Below are 16,186 nucleotides of genomic sequence, written 5' to 3'. Positions count from 1 at the left end.
GTGAGTTCCCTTTCTTCCAGAAAGCACTAAGAAAGGCTGCTGCTAGAAACATATTCCATTGTTTCAGAAGCTTGCAAGCCTTCCATAGCATTTGAACTCAGCCTGGGAGGGTACTGAGTCCCATGCATGAAACTAAAATCCATGTGGCTAGCGAAAAGCGCTATACCCGGAGGTAGAGAGATAGTTCCTAGGGCAGGGGATGTGTGCCTGACTAGGTAGATGGGCTACTAAGGTCCTAGGGTGCTAAGAACTAGTTTGATTTTAGTATGTCAGTATCAGGGGTTCCAGGTGAGATTGGCCCAAGCTGGATCTTGTAGATCCACCCCTGGGTCATTCCTAATCCCAAGGGCAGTGAGGCCTGTTTAGAATAACCCAAACCCTCAAGAGATGCCTCCTACTGACCTGGTTATCCTGGACTCAGGATCATTATTTGGGGGCATTTGCTTCTGTCTCTGGCACTCCATCCTTACCCTCATCTTCCCTGGGATTCAAAAGAAAAGGCAGCAGAGAGTTTACTAACCTAGAGGACTTGCCTCCCTTTCACCTTCAGCCTCCGGTGTTGAAGTCATCCTTGTACCAGGTGACTGCAGTTGGTCACTGGTGGGGGGACAGCTGGCTTCTTCCTGAAGGGTGATGATGGGGCTGAGAGACAGCCTTGGTTCGGTTCCATACACCTCCATTTGAGCTGTGGGTGGTGTGAGAGGCAGGTACAGCACACTGGGCTTTTTTGGGACAGGGGGTGGTATCTTGCCTTTCTTTTTCTCTGCTTCTTCGTGGCTCTGGAGGCTAATTCTTTCAGGCAGGGCTCTCACTTTGGGGCCTCCATCCTCCATACTTCCCTGGGGAGGTTGCTGTGTTCCTGAGAAGAAAGCACCAGAGGAACTAGCAAAAGGTGTGAAAACAAGAGTTGAGGCTGCTGTTGACTCCCCTGGGCTTCTGCCCTCAGGGCTGGAGGACTTTGGTTTCCGCACCACTGTGTAGACGTCTGGAGGGAGTGGCCTCGTGTGTTGAATGGAGCTCTTGGGGGTCATAGCCAAGGTAAGCGAAGTTAGCGGGTACTCCTCGGGGACAGATGGTGGCTTGTGGACCAAGCTTGGAGGCCTTCGGGCCACGGGGGGCTTCTCAGCTATGGGAGGTTTTATCTTTCTCTCTGGCAAGGTGAAGACTTCTGCTCCTGCTTCCTCAGTATAGTCAGGGCTCTCGATGTCATCTTCTGGCTCAGACTTGCTGACTGACCTCAGGCGAATGGAACGTAGGTCAGACTGAGTAACCATGGGCATAACTGGCTGGTTGGGGCTCGTTTTCTGGGCCAGCTTGGCCCCAAAATTTGTATCTGAGTGATGCCGGCTCACCTTGGTTTTGCTTCGGATGGAGATACTCATCCCGGACAGATCCAGGTTGCTTGACGAGGTCAGTGGTAGATCAAACGACAGCCGTGACTTGGACATTTTCTCCATTGGTGATGTCGGGGGTAGTGATGACTTCCTCTCAGGTACCACTGGACGCACCCGGACACTGCCACTTGGAGGGGGCAAGTGGCCCAGCGTCAAGGACATGGAGACGGTGGGTGTTGGTGTCTCTGACTGGCTGGAGTATCCACTGGAGGGTGACATCAACCCAGCAGGCCTTCCTGGGGAGGATACTTCCCTGGCCTCCACCTCAATGGAGAGCTGGGAAGGTGTCGTGGCTCTGGACGTGGAGGGGGAGGCAAGAGACTCTGAGCTGCCCTGAACTTGGGTGCACTCAATGACTGTGGTGCCCGTGGCAGTGCTGGAGCTGGACAAGGATTGGTAGGTGTCACCAGACTTCCAGTCAGTAAGATACCAGTGGTGGGAGAATTGTGTGCCTTCCGGATCTTTGAAGGTCGGCACAGCTGGGTGACCCTGAGCATCCTGCTGGGATGAGTGATGTCCTTGGTGTTCCAAGGAGAGGCAAAGGCTCCTGGGCCTCTGGTCCTTGGGTAGGGCTGACCCACCTTCTGGCAAGAGGACTGGCTCATCTTTGACCAGTGAGACACTGCGCATTGGTGGGGAAGGCTTCTTTTTGGCCTTCCTGAGCGAGATACTCTTGGATCTCTGTCTTCTGTGCTGGGTCTCCTGTTGGGCACGAAGGGAGGCAATGTTTTCAGCACTGTTACTGCCCTCAGAACTTGTACTGGCATGAGGCAGGGCACAGGCTTCACCAGCCTTCTGTTCCTCATCATAGTCCACCTCTGCGGTGCCTGAGTCTGTGGGCACAGACAGTGACCGCTCCCGGAACTTGTTGGCCCCACCTGGGCCTGTCTCCATCCTTGAGGTAACACTAGTGAGAAGGCCAATCTTGGAGGGTCGTTCCACTGCCTGCCTTCGTTGAGCAGGGTGCTCAGAGTAGCCAACTGACCCACTGCATCCTGCTGGGTTATCACAAGTAACAAAGAGGGTAGCAGCTTCCTTAGGAACTAGAGGTGGTAGTGTGTGCAGAGACACCCAAACATTCCCAGAGGAAGGATTTTTTCCATTTTCACTGACTTGAGTACTCTGACTGGTGGCACTTGGAGTCATGTAGGTAAAAGTGTCTCCCTTCCAGGAAGCAGAGAATGTCGATTCGGTTGGTCCATTGCAAGAACTGGGGATGCTATACACCATTCCTATGCTCTCCATGCTAGGAGGGTGTGCGCCACCACGCACCTGGAGAGTTTCTTCTGGATCACTCAAAGGACTCCTCAGTACTGGTGAGGGGAGATTTGGGAAATGAACTTCCTGACCAACTGCAACTCTTCCATGGACACCTTCTGGGACCGAATGACTGAGCCTGATGTCTGAGGTGGTGGAGCAGGCCACACTGCCCGCTGGGCTATTGCTGTGACCTGGAGAAGGTAAACACAGAAAGTTAGCGATGCAGCCAGGGATCCCCCAGCAGCTGTCTTGAGACAGGAGCACCAAGTTTTTTGCCAAGAAGCATTTGCCAACAGCTTGGTCAGGATGCCTTGGTTCTTCCTTTCCATAAATGAGGATGCTGGGGAAGTTGGGTCCTTGCCCATCACCACACGGTGAGTCACAGGGTGCCTGCCCTTGAATTGTCCAGGAGGCTGCCAAAGACTTGCCAGCTTTGATTATTCCTTTTAGAGCTGAAGCGGCAGGTGGGACTACCTTGGGTTTTTCCCGAGCTTTCACCCCAGGCTCATGAACCATCACAGACCTCAGTGCTCACCTCTCCTGAGATTAGAGCACAGGCTTTTGAACTGATAAAGGACAGCACTGTGTGACTTTCAGCCCCAGCAATGAATCTGGAGTATGCCACAGCTGGAAAGTTCAGAGTCTGGTTACATTTTTGGCACCTGTCACTTTTTAGCTTTGCAACATGAGAGACTTCAGATGACCTACGCATGTGAGGAAACTATTCACATGTCCAAAATCCCCAAAGATTTTTCTCATATAGAACAATTATTACTACTACTAGTAGTATAATAATTTATAACAGCAGCCACCATTTGTTCAACACCTACTATGTACCAGGCACATGGTAGGTGAATATATGTAATAACTCTAATATGCATGACAATTCTCACAGGTTGGTATTATTAGCCCCAACTTCCAGATAAAGGTGCTGAGGCTCAGAGAGGTTATGTAAGTTGGGCAAGGCCTCATGGTTAATAAGTGGAGAGGCCAGGACTCAAATCCATCTCTCTGGTCTGTGCTTTTTGGATGGCTTCCGTTTAGCAGCAGTAGTGGCTCTGTTAGGATGGTGCTTTTAGTGATGATTCCCTCTTTTATCTATTTGCCTAAATCTGACACATTTGGCTATATTCCATTTAGAATGGGAAACAATAACATAGTGAACTTATTAGCCTGGGAGACCTGCGCTCCATATTCAGTTGATGACCTTGACAAAAGGCCCTTGGTTGTCCTTAATTACCACATTGGCTTCTTTTAAGTCATCCAACCGTCCTCCCTCCCCACCCCCACCACCCCACACTCTGAATTATCCCTGGGTGGCAGGACTGGTGGCAATGAACAAGGGGAAGGTTCTGGGGCATCAGCTGTGGTGGGGTCACCTTGGTCTCGCTGGGAAAAGTTAGAGAATCCAATAATGGTCCGCCTCCGCCTCAGGGTGGATTTGGGGTTCACGGCTGTCTCTGTGTTAAACAACGAGTGTCGCAAACTTGCATGTTTATCAAACTGCTGCCCTGTAGGCAAAATAAAGACACTTGGGTGCATCCTGGTTTCTGTTTACAGTACAGTGGTCTGAGGTGGAGAGAAGGGATGATGGCAGGAGCAATGAGCATGAATAGAGTCCAGGCAGGTGGCCCTTCATCCTCCTCCCTCCCAATCTGGCTCTGGATACCCACAGCCCCAAGGTGTACATGTTGGCTTTCGTAGGGTCGTACTCAGGGTCACTGGTGAGTCTTAGGTGGCTGAGGGCCATGGTTTTCAGCTGTGACTATGTGTGAAAATCAACTGAGCAGCTTTTGAAACTCTAATACCTGAACCCCATCAAGAACCCTTAAATCTCTGGCTGTAGGGCCCAAGTAGAAGCATTTTCTTGAACCCCCCAGGTGATTGATTATTCAGAGGTACAGCCTGGGGTGAGAATCACTGGTGTAGAGAGACAAGTTGAGACTAGATGTTGCTTGATTGTAATCTTTTCTCAAAGAAAGTCTTTGTATGGGCCAGTAAGGACAGTGCCTCCAAGAGGCTACCCTGCTGCCCCCCAGCATCCAGGAAGCAGCCTGATAGCCTGTCCTCCAGTCATCTGATCACATTTTATCAACATTCATCTCTGGGTAGTGATTGATATCTATTTCTCTTAAAACACTGGGACAGTCTTTGCTCCAGGGGAATTGCTAGGGCAGGGGTGGGGTGACACCCGCTGCTCCCCCCACTGCCTCTCCTTCAGCAGCTGGCTAACCAAACCCTCCCCTCTCAGCCCCATGGCTACATGTGTCCCCACTCCCACTGCCCCCACCAAGTTGCTCTGCAGGCAAAATCAGAGCTGGCCTCATTGAGAGTAAGGTGGAAGTTTAAAAACAAAGTGCCCACCTTTACTCTGTGAGTTTCTCTTCTCAGCCCGCACTCCTCTTGGTACGTTTCCCTAGGCTCTAACCTCTATTTCCTGCCTCTAATTTCCTGAGAGGATGCCAGGGGCTCTGAATGGCCCCATATCTAGGGAACGTTGCCACATGTGGCCAGACCTGTCCTCATTGTCTTTATCAGATTTTCCCAGCATACCACTGGCTAGTGCTGGCTCACAGGGTGCCTCTGGTCCCTTTAAGTCAGGAGGTCTTCATTTCATCCAGTCACTGGCCCTACCTTCTTCTGAAATGACTGACCCTCCTCCTCTTCCACTTACAGCTGGTGGAGTGTGGAGCATGAATTAATGATTGGCATGGTATAGGGTGCCACATGTCCCCAAAGTCACAGCCAGCTGAGCCTCATTTGCCTTGGTCTCTTTCTATTACTTCCGTTTTCAAACACTTGCCACGTGGGTTGAAGAGGCCCACCTCACTAGAAGACTGGATGTCTACTGAAAGTATCACAAGGCCCTTGCTCTGTGTTCCAGGTATGATCCTCCCTTTTACCACCAGCACTACTGACCTTGCACTTCCACTCTGGCTCCTATCTGTGCACTACAAATCTGGCTTCTGGCACAAGAAGTTTTCTTCCCCCAAACCAAACTGAACTCACAAACTTGAAATTTCCATAGATGTAACCAAAGAGCACACAAGTTCACAATGTTTTAGGGTTTTCTGTTAAGACAGATTTGTTTGCTACCAGATGGGGTCAGTTAGTATGGCAGTGCCAGTAGAGAGTGAAGAAAGAGCAGCCAGAGCCCCCTCTTCTGCATGCCTCCATTCCTCGGCGAGAGCCATGACCTTGACAGTGCAGGGTGAGCCAGTAGCAAAGAAAGTCTCGCTCCCTCCCCTGGCACCCAGTGCATTTGGAGAGGATGGTCTGTAGTTGGCATGGAGGGAAGCAAATGGAAGCGATACTAAGCAACTCTACCAGAGATATTGATGGGCACAATGTCAGAGTGCGTGGAGCAAGGTTGAGGCCACCGTTTCTCGTCTAGGATGGGCAGAGGGAAGGGGCTATTCCAGGCAGCTTGCTTGTCGGTTGTGGTAGACAGGCTCAGGGAGGCCTCAGGGGCCCTCACACCCTGGGTGGTAGTCTCATCCTCGCTCAGCTGCCGTTTTGTAGGCTGTTGGGAAAGAAGGTGATGGGAAGGGTGTGCTCCCGACGAGATGAGCCATGCCATGGGATGGCTGTCTAGGTAGGGTGGTCGGAGGCTTCATCTAGGAGGCAGGAAAGTGTGGACAGGCTACCAGGCCAGACACCTGCTGTGTACAGCCCATCTCAGCAGGGCCTCCGGATAGCTCTCCTGGTGGGCAGAGGTGAGTGGCAGCTCCTGATGGGTAACGTAAACTGCTTGAGGACCCCTGTCAATGAGTGCAGAGAGAGCTCTGTATGCTGGCTCTCACAGGTGGGGGAAGAGGCAACTCACCATCAATACAAACTCCAGACGCCTGCCAGCCTGGGGCCTTGGGCTAAGGGTGGGCTCAGGGGCCTCATCAGCAGAGCGGAAGGTCTGCCCCAGGAGTCTGGCCTCCGAGTACTGTTCCTCATATTCTTCTGAAAAATAGCACAGTGGATACACACTCTAGGGGGCCATGGCCAAGCACTGGGCTGGGAAGGGACCATGAGAGCTGGGGCTCCTGCTCTAGCTGCCAGGCCTGACTTGCATTGTTTCTCTAGGATATTTTCCGGCTTCTGAGCCTCTGGATTCAGAAATGGAAAAAGTCCTACTTCCCAGGACTGTGAGCGCCAAGGAGAAAAGAGAGTCAATGAAATGGAGTTGTGCCAGTTCTGAGACCAAGCCTGTGTCTTGATGGCCCCCACCTTAGGTGCTCAACCTAGAGGAGAGGTCCGGAAAGCAGACACCTTTTGCCATTTTAGGCTGCAGGGTCCCCTCTCTGAAACCCTGCACCTCTTCAGGTTTTCTGCAGCCCTACCAGGGAAAGGACCTGCATGAATCACGAAGACATCTGCATTGGAAAGTCCAATGTGGAGTGCTCCCTTGGATGTCAAGAACTCTTATTTGAGCCTCCAAGGGCCTGGTTCCCTGCACCTTGGTCCCAGTGTGGGTGGTGTCAGGTCAAGAGGGGCTTAGTTGAAGCAGAGAGAAAGCAGAGGTAGTGACATAGAAGGCGGGAGAAGTCGAGGGGCATTGTCAGCGAGTAAGAAGGATGCACAGGATTTGGATGGGCTTCATTTAAGTGATGAATTCGATGAGTAAAGGAGGAACGTGAGAGCAAAGAACCAACAGGTGGGGCTCTATGCACATTTGAACAGACTTTAAGACTCCCAGAAACTTGGACTCAGGAGGGGCCTCAAAAGTTCTCTGGTCCAACACCCCACTGTGGGCTCAGAGTTCTTCCTAAGCAGCCCTTCCAGTTGCTTCTTCAGCCTCCACATGCTCCTGCAGAGAAGGGAGGGCAGCCTTCCTCCCAAGGCAGCTCATTCCATCCAAGAACAGTTGGGGCTGTCAGGTGTGTCAGGAAAGCTCTTCCTTATCTTGAGGTGAAATATACCTCCCTCTATATTTCTACCCACCCATCCTAAATCTGCCCACGGTGGCAACATAAAGCACATGGACTCTTTTTCTGCATGATAGCTCCTCTCTTATCTGAACACAAGGCTCATGGTGTCCCTCAGAACCTTGCTTCTCTAAGGTCACTGCTGCCCTGGCAGGGAGGTGGGGGTTTGGGCTGTAGTCCAGTTGGGTGGCCCAGCTGCTGTTTTCTAGTCCCCTTACAAGTTAACCTTTGTTGGTGTGGATAAATGAGAGCCGATAAGGCTTCTTTACACATGTAACATTCACTCAACAAATGTCTACTGAGCCCCTCCTGGAGATCCAGCTCTGTGCCAGGTGCTTCTAGAAAGGCAAGGGTATGAAGAGATAACATTCTTTATGTTGAGACAGTCAGTCTGGTTATGTGGACAAACTCTACACCCAGGACTAGTAGATGAATGAGTAAATGAAGGGACAAATGAGAGAAAAAGCAGCTCAGAACTATACAAGACCTCTTGAGCTGGATGGCGTAAGGCAGCTGGCACGAGTGCTCATGCAGGGAAGGATGCAAAGTGCAGAGCGTTAAAGGGGTTTTTGGGTGAGGCAAGAAGAGAGCTTTGAATAAAGTGTGAGGATTGGGGGTTGGGAGAGTGAGGAAGGGCTTCTAGGTTTGGAAAAAAGCCCAAGTGGGACAGTGAGTTCCTGGCATAGGCATGGAGCTTGCGACTACAACTGAGGTTTTATTTGTATTATTTCATGGAGATAGAACTTACCTACAGTAAGGAACGCAAATCTTAAGTGCGCAGCTCAGTGAATTTTGACATACGCATGTCCTTTGTAACCTCCATCCAGAGACTGTAATGCCCCAGTAGCCTCTCGCATAGCACTGAGGTTTAATCCTTTTGCCACTCACATTAGCTAAATCCCTCTGATAAACGAGTATGGTTTTCATATTGCAAAGTCTTATCACGGACTGTACAGTCTTTTCTTTTATGGTAACTTTAGTATCGTTCCCAGCCATGCCCTGCGTTCCACAGGACACGTACTGGGAGTTGACGATGCATCTTATCAGGGTCTCTTCAGCTGCAAGATACTCTTGCCAAGCAGGTTACATACCATTTTTACTTCTCACAAAACTTTGTCATGTGGGTAATTGGAATCTGATTTGAAAGACGACGGACTGATCTGAAACTCAGGGAGGTTGGGTAATCTGCATAGTGTCTCACAGCTGGTTAGGCATGGGATTCAAATGTGATTCTAGGTCTGTCTGATTTCAAAGTCTGTGTTTTCTCACTCTACTTGGTGCATGCAATCTGACTGCTCTGGTACTACAACTGGGCTGTTTTTCTGGGTCATGTGGACCCAGCTTGGTGTACAGGGTACTCATCTGTATACTCCAAAGATGCCAGGCTGGGAATTGGGGACGAGGAGAGATCCGGGTGCTGTGTACTGGGCTTCCTTTGATGAGGCAGTAGCTAGCTACCCAGGAGCCACACGGACAAGGTTAAGACAAGAGCAGAGTGAGCGAAATCCTGAGAGGGAGACCCTGCAGATGCCTCCATTGTCTTTGGGTGCGAGGATTCCAAAGACATGGGTGATGTGGCAAGAGAGGGTCTAGAAGGTTTGTAAGGCCACACAGGGGGAGTCTCTCACCCAGCTCTCTTGGTAAATGGCTTGACCATTGCCCTGCTTCTGCCTCTGTCTCCCCGCCCCCCCCGCCCCCCCATGTACTCTTGAACTGTAAAATAAAGGGGCGGGGGGTGGGTGCGAGTAAACAGCCGTAGAAATCATTAGTCTGGAAGGTAAAGAGATGGGAAATTTATGTTTTGTTTTTCAGTGGGTTTTAAACTGTTCTGTCTTTTTCTCTAGCTGGTCCCTGTCCTCTTTCTTCTTCGCCTCCCTCCAGCGCTGCGCATCTCGCCTGTGGGCTCCGGCCGCAGCCCCCCTCCCTCTCAGTACCTTGCAACAGGCTCTGGAGATTGAGCTGCGCCTCTCGAAGCAGCTCCTCTACACTCGGGGGCCTGCCCGAGGAGAGGAACACGTTCACTGGCTGTCGCCATGACGACCTCGAGTGGGCAGTCGCTGTCGCATTTTCCCGACCCGAGTTAGCTGCAGCTAGGGAAGGAGAGAGTCAGTGAGAGGCGCAGCTGAGGGCGGGGGGGGGGGGGGGGTCGGCGCGCGGTGGCCAGTGGGCGCCCGCGGTTCCCCAAGACCCGCCCTGTCGGGGGGGGGGGCGGAGCGAGGCTGCGCTTAAAATGCGGGGACTCGCCAGCCGCAAGATTTTTCCTCGACAGATCCTGCCGCAGGCAGCTCCCTCCCGCTCCACCGGCCTCTGCCCGTGCCGCCGCCGCCTGCCGCCTGCCGCCCGCGTCTTCCCGGCTACCGCCGCCGCCCGCCCTCTCCGATCCCTGGGACGAGGTAAAGCGCCCCGGGCTGAGCCACTGGGCACTCCGCCCGGAGCGCCGGTCCTCCGTGCTCGCCCCAGTGGGTGTGGCTCGGCCTCTCCCGCGCCCCGCCGCGGAGCTTCGGTCCCCTCCCCCCGCACCCCACCGCCGCATTTCAGCCTCCCCTCGCGGCCTCCAGCTCCCCACCCCCACCCTCGCCCCCGCCCTCAGACTCAGGGCCCCGGAGCTAATCCTAATGTCCGAGGCCGCAGGAAATCTAAACAGCCTGCGCATGGCGAACGTGGCCCTGCGAGAAGAATTAAATGCCCTTCGCGGGGAGAATGCCAATTTAGGCCTTCAGCTCGGAAGAGCCCTAGCCGAGGTTAATTCCTTGCGGGGCAACGTCTCGAGCTACATCCGCTGGCCAGTGCCGGTGGTGCCCGTCCTGGCCGAGGAGAACTTTGAGTTCCCGCTCAGCGAGATCGACGCAGTTCCCGAGGGAGAGCTGCCTTTCTTGTGCTGGCCTCCCCCTCGCGCGGAGCCCGAGTATGCCTCGGACGAACTGCTGATTAGCGTGATCCAGGATTGCGGTACCTCCGAAGCGCCCGTCGACCCTCCCCCGCTGCCCATCCCGCCCCCGCCGGCGCTGCCCCCGCCCCCATCGAAGGAGCAGCCGGCACAGCCTCCTCTGCCGCCGCTGGAGCGGCCTGAGTTAGAGCCCTTCTCGGGCGACCCGGTCTATCTGGCCGAATTCCTGATGCGGCTAGAGACCTTCATAGCTGACCATGAGGATCATTTCCCCGGGGGCGCCGAGCGGGTGGCCTTTCTGATCTCCTTTTTCACTGGTGAAGCCAAGGACTGGGCCATCTCAGTCACCCGGGAAGGAAGCCCCCTGCGTGCCAACTTCCCACGCTTCCTGGATGAGATCCGTAAGGAATTCTGCGGGCCCATCCCCCCAAGTGTGGCTAAAAAGGCCATCCGCAAGCTCAAGCAGGGGGATTGTACTCTAGGCAGCTATGCGGATGCTTTTCAGTTCCTGGCCCAATTCTTGTCTTGGGATGACTGCCGCCTTCAAAACCAATTCCTTAAAGGCCTGTCAGAATTCTTCCGCAAGGAGCTCTTATGGTCAACCGAAATGGCCGACCTGGATGAGCTGATTCTCGAATGTGTGGAGATAGAAAGAAAAGTGCGTGTCCCCAAGCCAATCCCTCTCCCTGGGGTTCGCAACATCTTCTTCCCTTTTGCTAAGGACCCTAATATCGACGACAGTGATGAAGAAGAGTACTACAGTGACGAAGATGAAGAGGCACGCAGGCGCAAGCTTTACGACAGGGACCAGCGAAGGCACGTGAGAGGTATTCAGCAGGAGGCGAAGGAGGAGGAGGAGAAGAGGAAGAAGGAGGAAGAGATGAGGAAGAAGCAGCTGGAGGAGATGAAGCAGAAACAGGAAGTGGAGGAAGAGGACGATGAGGATGAGGAGGTGGATGTGGGTGTGGAGGTGAACATATTCAAGAGGAGCGAGGATGAAGATGAGAATAAGGGTGGGGAGGCAGGTGCAGATGGGGGCCAGGAGCCAGAGCAGGAGCCAGAGCAAGAGCCAGAACAGGAGCAAGAGTCAGAGGATGAGACCCAAGATGATGACCTCGACGAGCTGATGGAGATGGAGCCGACCGTTGCCCACGCTTCATCCCAGACTACTGGCTACTATCATGAAAATTTCCTGGATGCATCGCCTCCCATCATACAGCCCAGCAGGCGGAGGAACCAAAACCGAGTCCCACTTCTGGAGGGCCTGCCGGGTACTAATTCACCATTCTACAGTTCGCCGCCACTGATTCGCCGCGCAGGTCGCTTGGGGCAACGCCAGATTCGAAGACGTCCCCCGGTGCTATTCCGCCTCACTCCGAGACAGGGGGGCCACCGGGCGGCACGTGGCCGAATTCGCGTGTGAGTGCTGGGGCGAGCTGGCCAAGCAGAACACACCCTTCTACTGCGTCCCCTGCCCCTGCTATCGCTGCCACACCTGCCCCTTTTGCTGACCAGTACTTGAGGGAGTTCCAGACCTGCAGAGCCCGAAGAAGACTTCTAGAACGCCAGATCATCTTGCAGCCCTGACCAGCAAGTGCCGCGCATCCAACCAAGGCCACCTGGGAAAGAAGGGATCAGCGATAGCTGTCCTCTTGGTGTGCACTCTGCTCAGGCTTGCCACAAGTTAGAGAGCAGGTTTCTGGGCCTGTTCCCATAAAAGAACTAACTGGTCACCCTCTTGTATTTCCCCTCTAGTTGTTCCTAACCCTCACCTCTCCTGCGTTTATTCACCCTGCGTTCTATGGTTTTATCCTCTGACTGGATCACCAGGACTTCACCCAATGCCTCACTGATCTGCCCCCACACCAATGAGCAAAAGGATAGGCTACACTGAACTCCTAAAGCCACCGAGGCCACTTACTAGATATAATCAACGGAGAGCAGGATGGTATCAAGAGATGTACCTAGAAACCGACACTTGCTTCAAGCCACACCTCCAGCAGAAGGGCCCCGAAGAGAACTCTACATCTAGCCCAATGTGCACACACAAAGCCACACATCAGATGGACAACTTGGCTGAGATTTGTTCTTGACTGACTGAGCAAGCTCATTCCTCCTCCACATAGACTACTGTGGCAGGGCTCTTGGACCAGCTCGCCAAATCTGGGACCCTCTCCTCTTACCACACTGCCTTCCCGGGCATCCCCAGCCATTAGAGTCCGATGTTACAGGCTCTAACCCTTTTCTTGACATTGCCTAAAAGGTGGAGGACGGGGAGGAGGAGAAGGAGGGGGAGGAGGAGAAGAAGGAAGCAGCAGCAAGTCAGTTTGACATTGTAAGGAATGACTCTTTCCTTAGGGACAGTGGTCTCTTTCCCTGACCAGGCCTTGGACTGCAGTCCCCAGCCAAAGGTCTTTGCGGGAGACTTGCCTTCCTTGAGATTCCAGAGGAGGCCTAATTGGCCTTTCTTTTCTGGACTGCTAAAAGAGAGAGGGCCCAAGGCCTGCTCTTTAATTTCGACTTAAAGGATTCCTTAGTTCTGAGAGGAGAGAGGAAGGTTCTGTTTACAGAGACTGCACGCACTGCAGCCTTAAGCTGGGATGTCCTCATGTTTCTTATATGGGGGGGGGGGCAGCCATGGCCTGGTGCTGGACCTCCATTAGACAATGAGGCTTAAGAGTGTGACTGCCTCCTAGTAATCCCTGGGACTTCTGGGTACCAACCTAGGTGCCCTCATAAAGGGTCTTGCTGCTTGTCTTGGGTCTAGAAGACACTGCTTCTGCAGTGAAAAAGTACATACTATGTCACTCTGGCCACAGAATGCCAGCCAGACCTGCTGCTGGCCTGAACTGCCCCCAACACTGAGCCTCCTGCCTAGTGTCTGGCAGCTGAGCACATGTAGCCACAGTGTCTGTGGCCAGAGGGAAGAAAACATAGTGAACTCTGCCTCTGTTCCTCACCGGAGTCTGACAGATAACCTCAGCCCAGCCTTAGGATTTTGAGCCTGGAGGCAAGAGGAAGGAGCTGGAAGAAGAGGAGTCACAGAGAAACCCAGTCCTCTGGCTGGTTTCTGGTGAGGTCTCTATTCATCACTGGGAGGTAAGAAGCCCTTTTGTTTATAACCCACTTCTTAGCCTGGGAATCAGTGGAGCCGGGTTCCTATAACCTGTTGCTACCTCTTAAAAAGGCTCCCTCCTTCTCCAAGGAGAAAAATAATAGATAATCATTATAGAAAAATATGGAAAATAGAGAAAACTATAAGGACAAACACCCCCAAACATTCAGGACCCGACCACACAGATGCAAGTACTATTAACACTTTGTTGCCTTTCTTTCTAGCGTGTTCTCACTCTGTCTCTTCAAAGCTGAGATCATCCTGTAAGCTCTTGATCAGCAGGATTTAAAATGGCTGCCACCGATGCAGTCATGCATACTGAATAATTTATTTAAGCATTCTCCTGATTCGTTGGACATTTCAGTTGCCTGGTTTTCTCCATTCCCACCAGTATGGGAGTCAACAACCTTGTAAAGAAAATTTTGTCTGTTTTTCAGCTATTTCCTCAGGAGAGAGTTCCAGAAGGGGAACTGCTATTCTTCTAGGCTGTGGCCCTTGTTTGCTGACAGTCGACACGCTGGCCCTGCTGCCCATGTCCCTGAGTGAGAAGTGCAAAGGACAGGTGCCTTGCACCCCAACCTCCAGGGACCCCTCAGCACAGGCCCTGCCTGTTCCCATGGTGCTTCTCACCCTGAGCCTTGTAGTCTCCACTGGGAAAACAGCGGATGAGCAGTGAGCTGGTTTCTGGCCCTCTGGTGGCAGGGGGCTTGGGCTTCCCCTTGACCCTCTTTTCCTCCCCCTTTTCCCAGATCTTCAATATTTGTTGTGATGTAACAGTCACAAGAGCTGTAAGAGGAACTATGGGCTTTGGGTGCTTTCTTGGGTTGAAAGCGGGGTGGGGGTGGGGGTGGGGAAATGCATGCGGGGGGGGGGGGTATGAAGGCAGCCCAAGGATTCCCAGAGACTCGGGAGGAAACCCATTTGAGACAAATGTGTTATTGTTATTGTGTTATTGTTGCATTACTGTGTTGTGAAGATAAATCATTCTGTATGCTAAAGCTTTCTCCTCAATAAAAATATAAAGGGTGTGTAAAGATTGTGTCTCTCTGCATTATTGAGCAAACATAGATGAGTACTCAATAGGCATCATTTACCAGGCACCTTGCTGAATCAACCCTAGCCTGAAGCCCTGTGACCCTTAGATGAGGAAACGAAGGCCCAGTGAGGCTCAAGGGACCTACCTAGAGTCCTACGCATTTGTGGATGACAGCTGTTGGGAGGGAGATAAAAGGATTAGCCATCTTGAAAAATAGCATTAGTTCTCCACTTACTGGGATATAAAGCTATGAGTGGCCCAGTCCTATCATCCTAAAACGGCACCCCTCCTGGCCCCCAACACCCATACACACACACACACACACACACACACACCTGACGGGGGGGGGGGGGGGGGGAGGCCCAGGGGCTGGGTGGCGCTGGTGAGTTGGGAGGGCCCTTCCATTTTGTGGCACTAGGTGGTGCTATGGGACACCAGTGAGCTGGTGGCTGAATATTTTTAAATACACATGCCCAGAGCAGTTCACACAGAACCGCTTCCAGCAAGATTTCACTGCTCCTCACAGACTGTAGGGTCAGAAGAAACTGAATCCTATTCTTGGATTTGGTAATGTTTCCCAGCTATGAATTGGAATTTCTCCCCCTGGGACAGTGGGTGGGCATGTTTACTGAGTCCCCTACTAGGTACAAGTACTTTGCTGGGCACTTCACATCTTTATCTCATTTCATCTTATCCTCATCTTACAGATAATTGAACAAAGGCTTAGAGAGGAGAAGTCACTGGTCCAAGGTTTACAGCTGGCAAGTAGCTTTTCCACAGTTCCACGACTGCCCAGGAGTTAGCTCCCGGGACCCTTTGCCCCTTTCTGCCTCCACTCACTGCCCTTACTATCTCCTAGGCCTGCGCACCCACCCTGTCCTGCCCACCCTCCCCCAAGCTTACAGGAGCACAATGAGAAACAAAGCACATTTGCTTTGCCCCTTTAAGAGGTTGGGGGGAAAGAAGGAAGGAAGGAAGGAAGAGGGAAGTGGGGAGGGAGGGAGGAAAGGAGGAGAGAGGAAACCAGCATGTTTCTGACCCAACTTTCACCAACACCTCATTTCATTCCCACAACTCAGCGCAGCAGGTAATGTGTTTCCTTTTAGAGCTGAAGGACCTGAATTTCAGAGACACTAGGTTCCATGGGGGACTTGGGTATTTGTGACTCCCAAACTCATACTCTCTCAACTCTAATACCCCATGCTGATCCCAAGAAAGTCCCTCAATGAGCTCAAGTCTCAACCTGACTGAATTCTGGGTCCTTGCCAAAGCAAGCAGATATGTGCATCAGGTGCACTGTCTCTGGAGGCTCTGGGAGAACCAGCCAGGTGGCCGCTCTGCCCTGCAGGGAAGGACCTGCAGAGTAAGGTGCTGAGTTTAAGGTGATGAGTAGGTGTGTGTGGCTGACTGCCCCTTCTGGGGGAGGGACAGAGCTGTGGTGCTGTGGGCCGCATCAGTGAGCACTGGGGCTTCCGTTTCTGCTTCAGGGGGTCAGACAAGGTCTCTAGCACCCCTAGAGTTTCTCATGCCATCGCAGGTAGGGATAGGTGAGCCCAGGTTGTGTCATGCCCCATC

The 16,186-nt window shown here is 52.6% G+C and overlaps 2 protein-coding genes across 13 annotated transcripts in view; one reads left to right on the top strand and one right to left on the bottom strand.

Annotated features, from left to right (window-relative positions):
• Nucleotides 1–16,186, bottom strand: part of NHSL2 (NHS like 2) — a 270,707-nt gene that overhangs the window by 11,496 nt on the left and 243,025 nt on the right. For 5 of the 12 annotated variants that reach the window (XM_053202471.1, XM_053202472.1, XM_053202473.1 and 2 more), the window contains 5 exons: nucleotides 9,508–9,663; nucleotides 6,481–6,608; nucleotides 5,982–6,177; nucleotides 4,034–4,165; nucleotides 521–2,845 (listed from right to left, as the gene is read on the bottom strand). In XM_053202471.1, coding sequence (XP_053058446.1) covers nucleotides 521–2,845; nucleotides 4,034–4,165; nucleotides 5,982–6,177; nucleotides 6,481–6,608; nucleotides 9,508–9,663 — 2,937 coding nt within the window. The remainder of the gene's footprint in view (nucleotides 1–520; nucleotides 2,846–4,033; nucleotides 4,166–5,981; nucleotides 6,178–6,480; nucleotides 6,609–9,507; nucleotides 9,664–16,186) is intronic. The other 7 variants (XM_053202477.1, XM_053202479.1, XM_053202481.1 and 4 more) reach the window with 4 other exon arrangements.
• On the top strand, nucleotides 9,806–14,609 carry RTL5 (retrotransposon Gag like 5). Its single transcript, XM_027053598.2, has 2 exons — nucleotides 9,806–13,559; nucleotides 14,013–14,609. The coding sequence occupies exon 1, from the start codon at nucleotides 10,189–10,191 to the stop codon at nucleotides 11,881–11,883; it is 1,695 nt and encodes a 564-aa protein (XP_026909399.1). The 5' UTR covers nucleotides 9,806–10,188; the 3' UTR covers nucleotides 11,884–13,559; nucleotides 14,013–14,609.

Source organism: Acinonyx jubatus, chromosome X (genome assembly GCF_027475565.1).
Source record: "Acinonyx jubatus isolate Ajub_Pintada_27869175 chromosome X, VMU_Ajub_asm_v1.0, whole genome shotgun sequence".
Lineage (NCBI taxonomy): Eukaryota > Metazoa > Chordata > Mammalia > Carnivora > Felidae > Acinonyx > Acinonyx jubatus.
The sequence above is the reverse complement of the archived record's forward strand: the minus strand, read 5'-3'. Positions and strand labels throughout refer to the sequence as shown.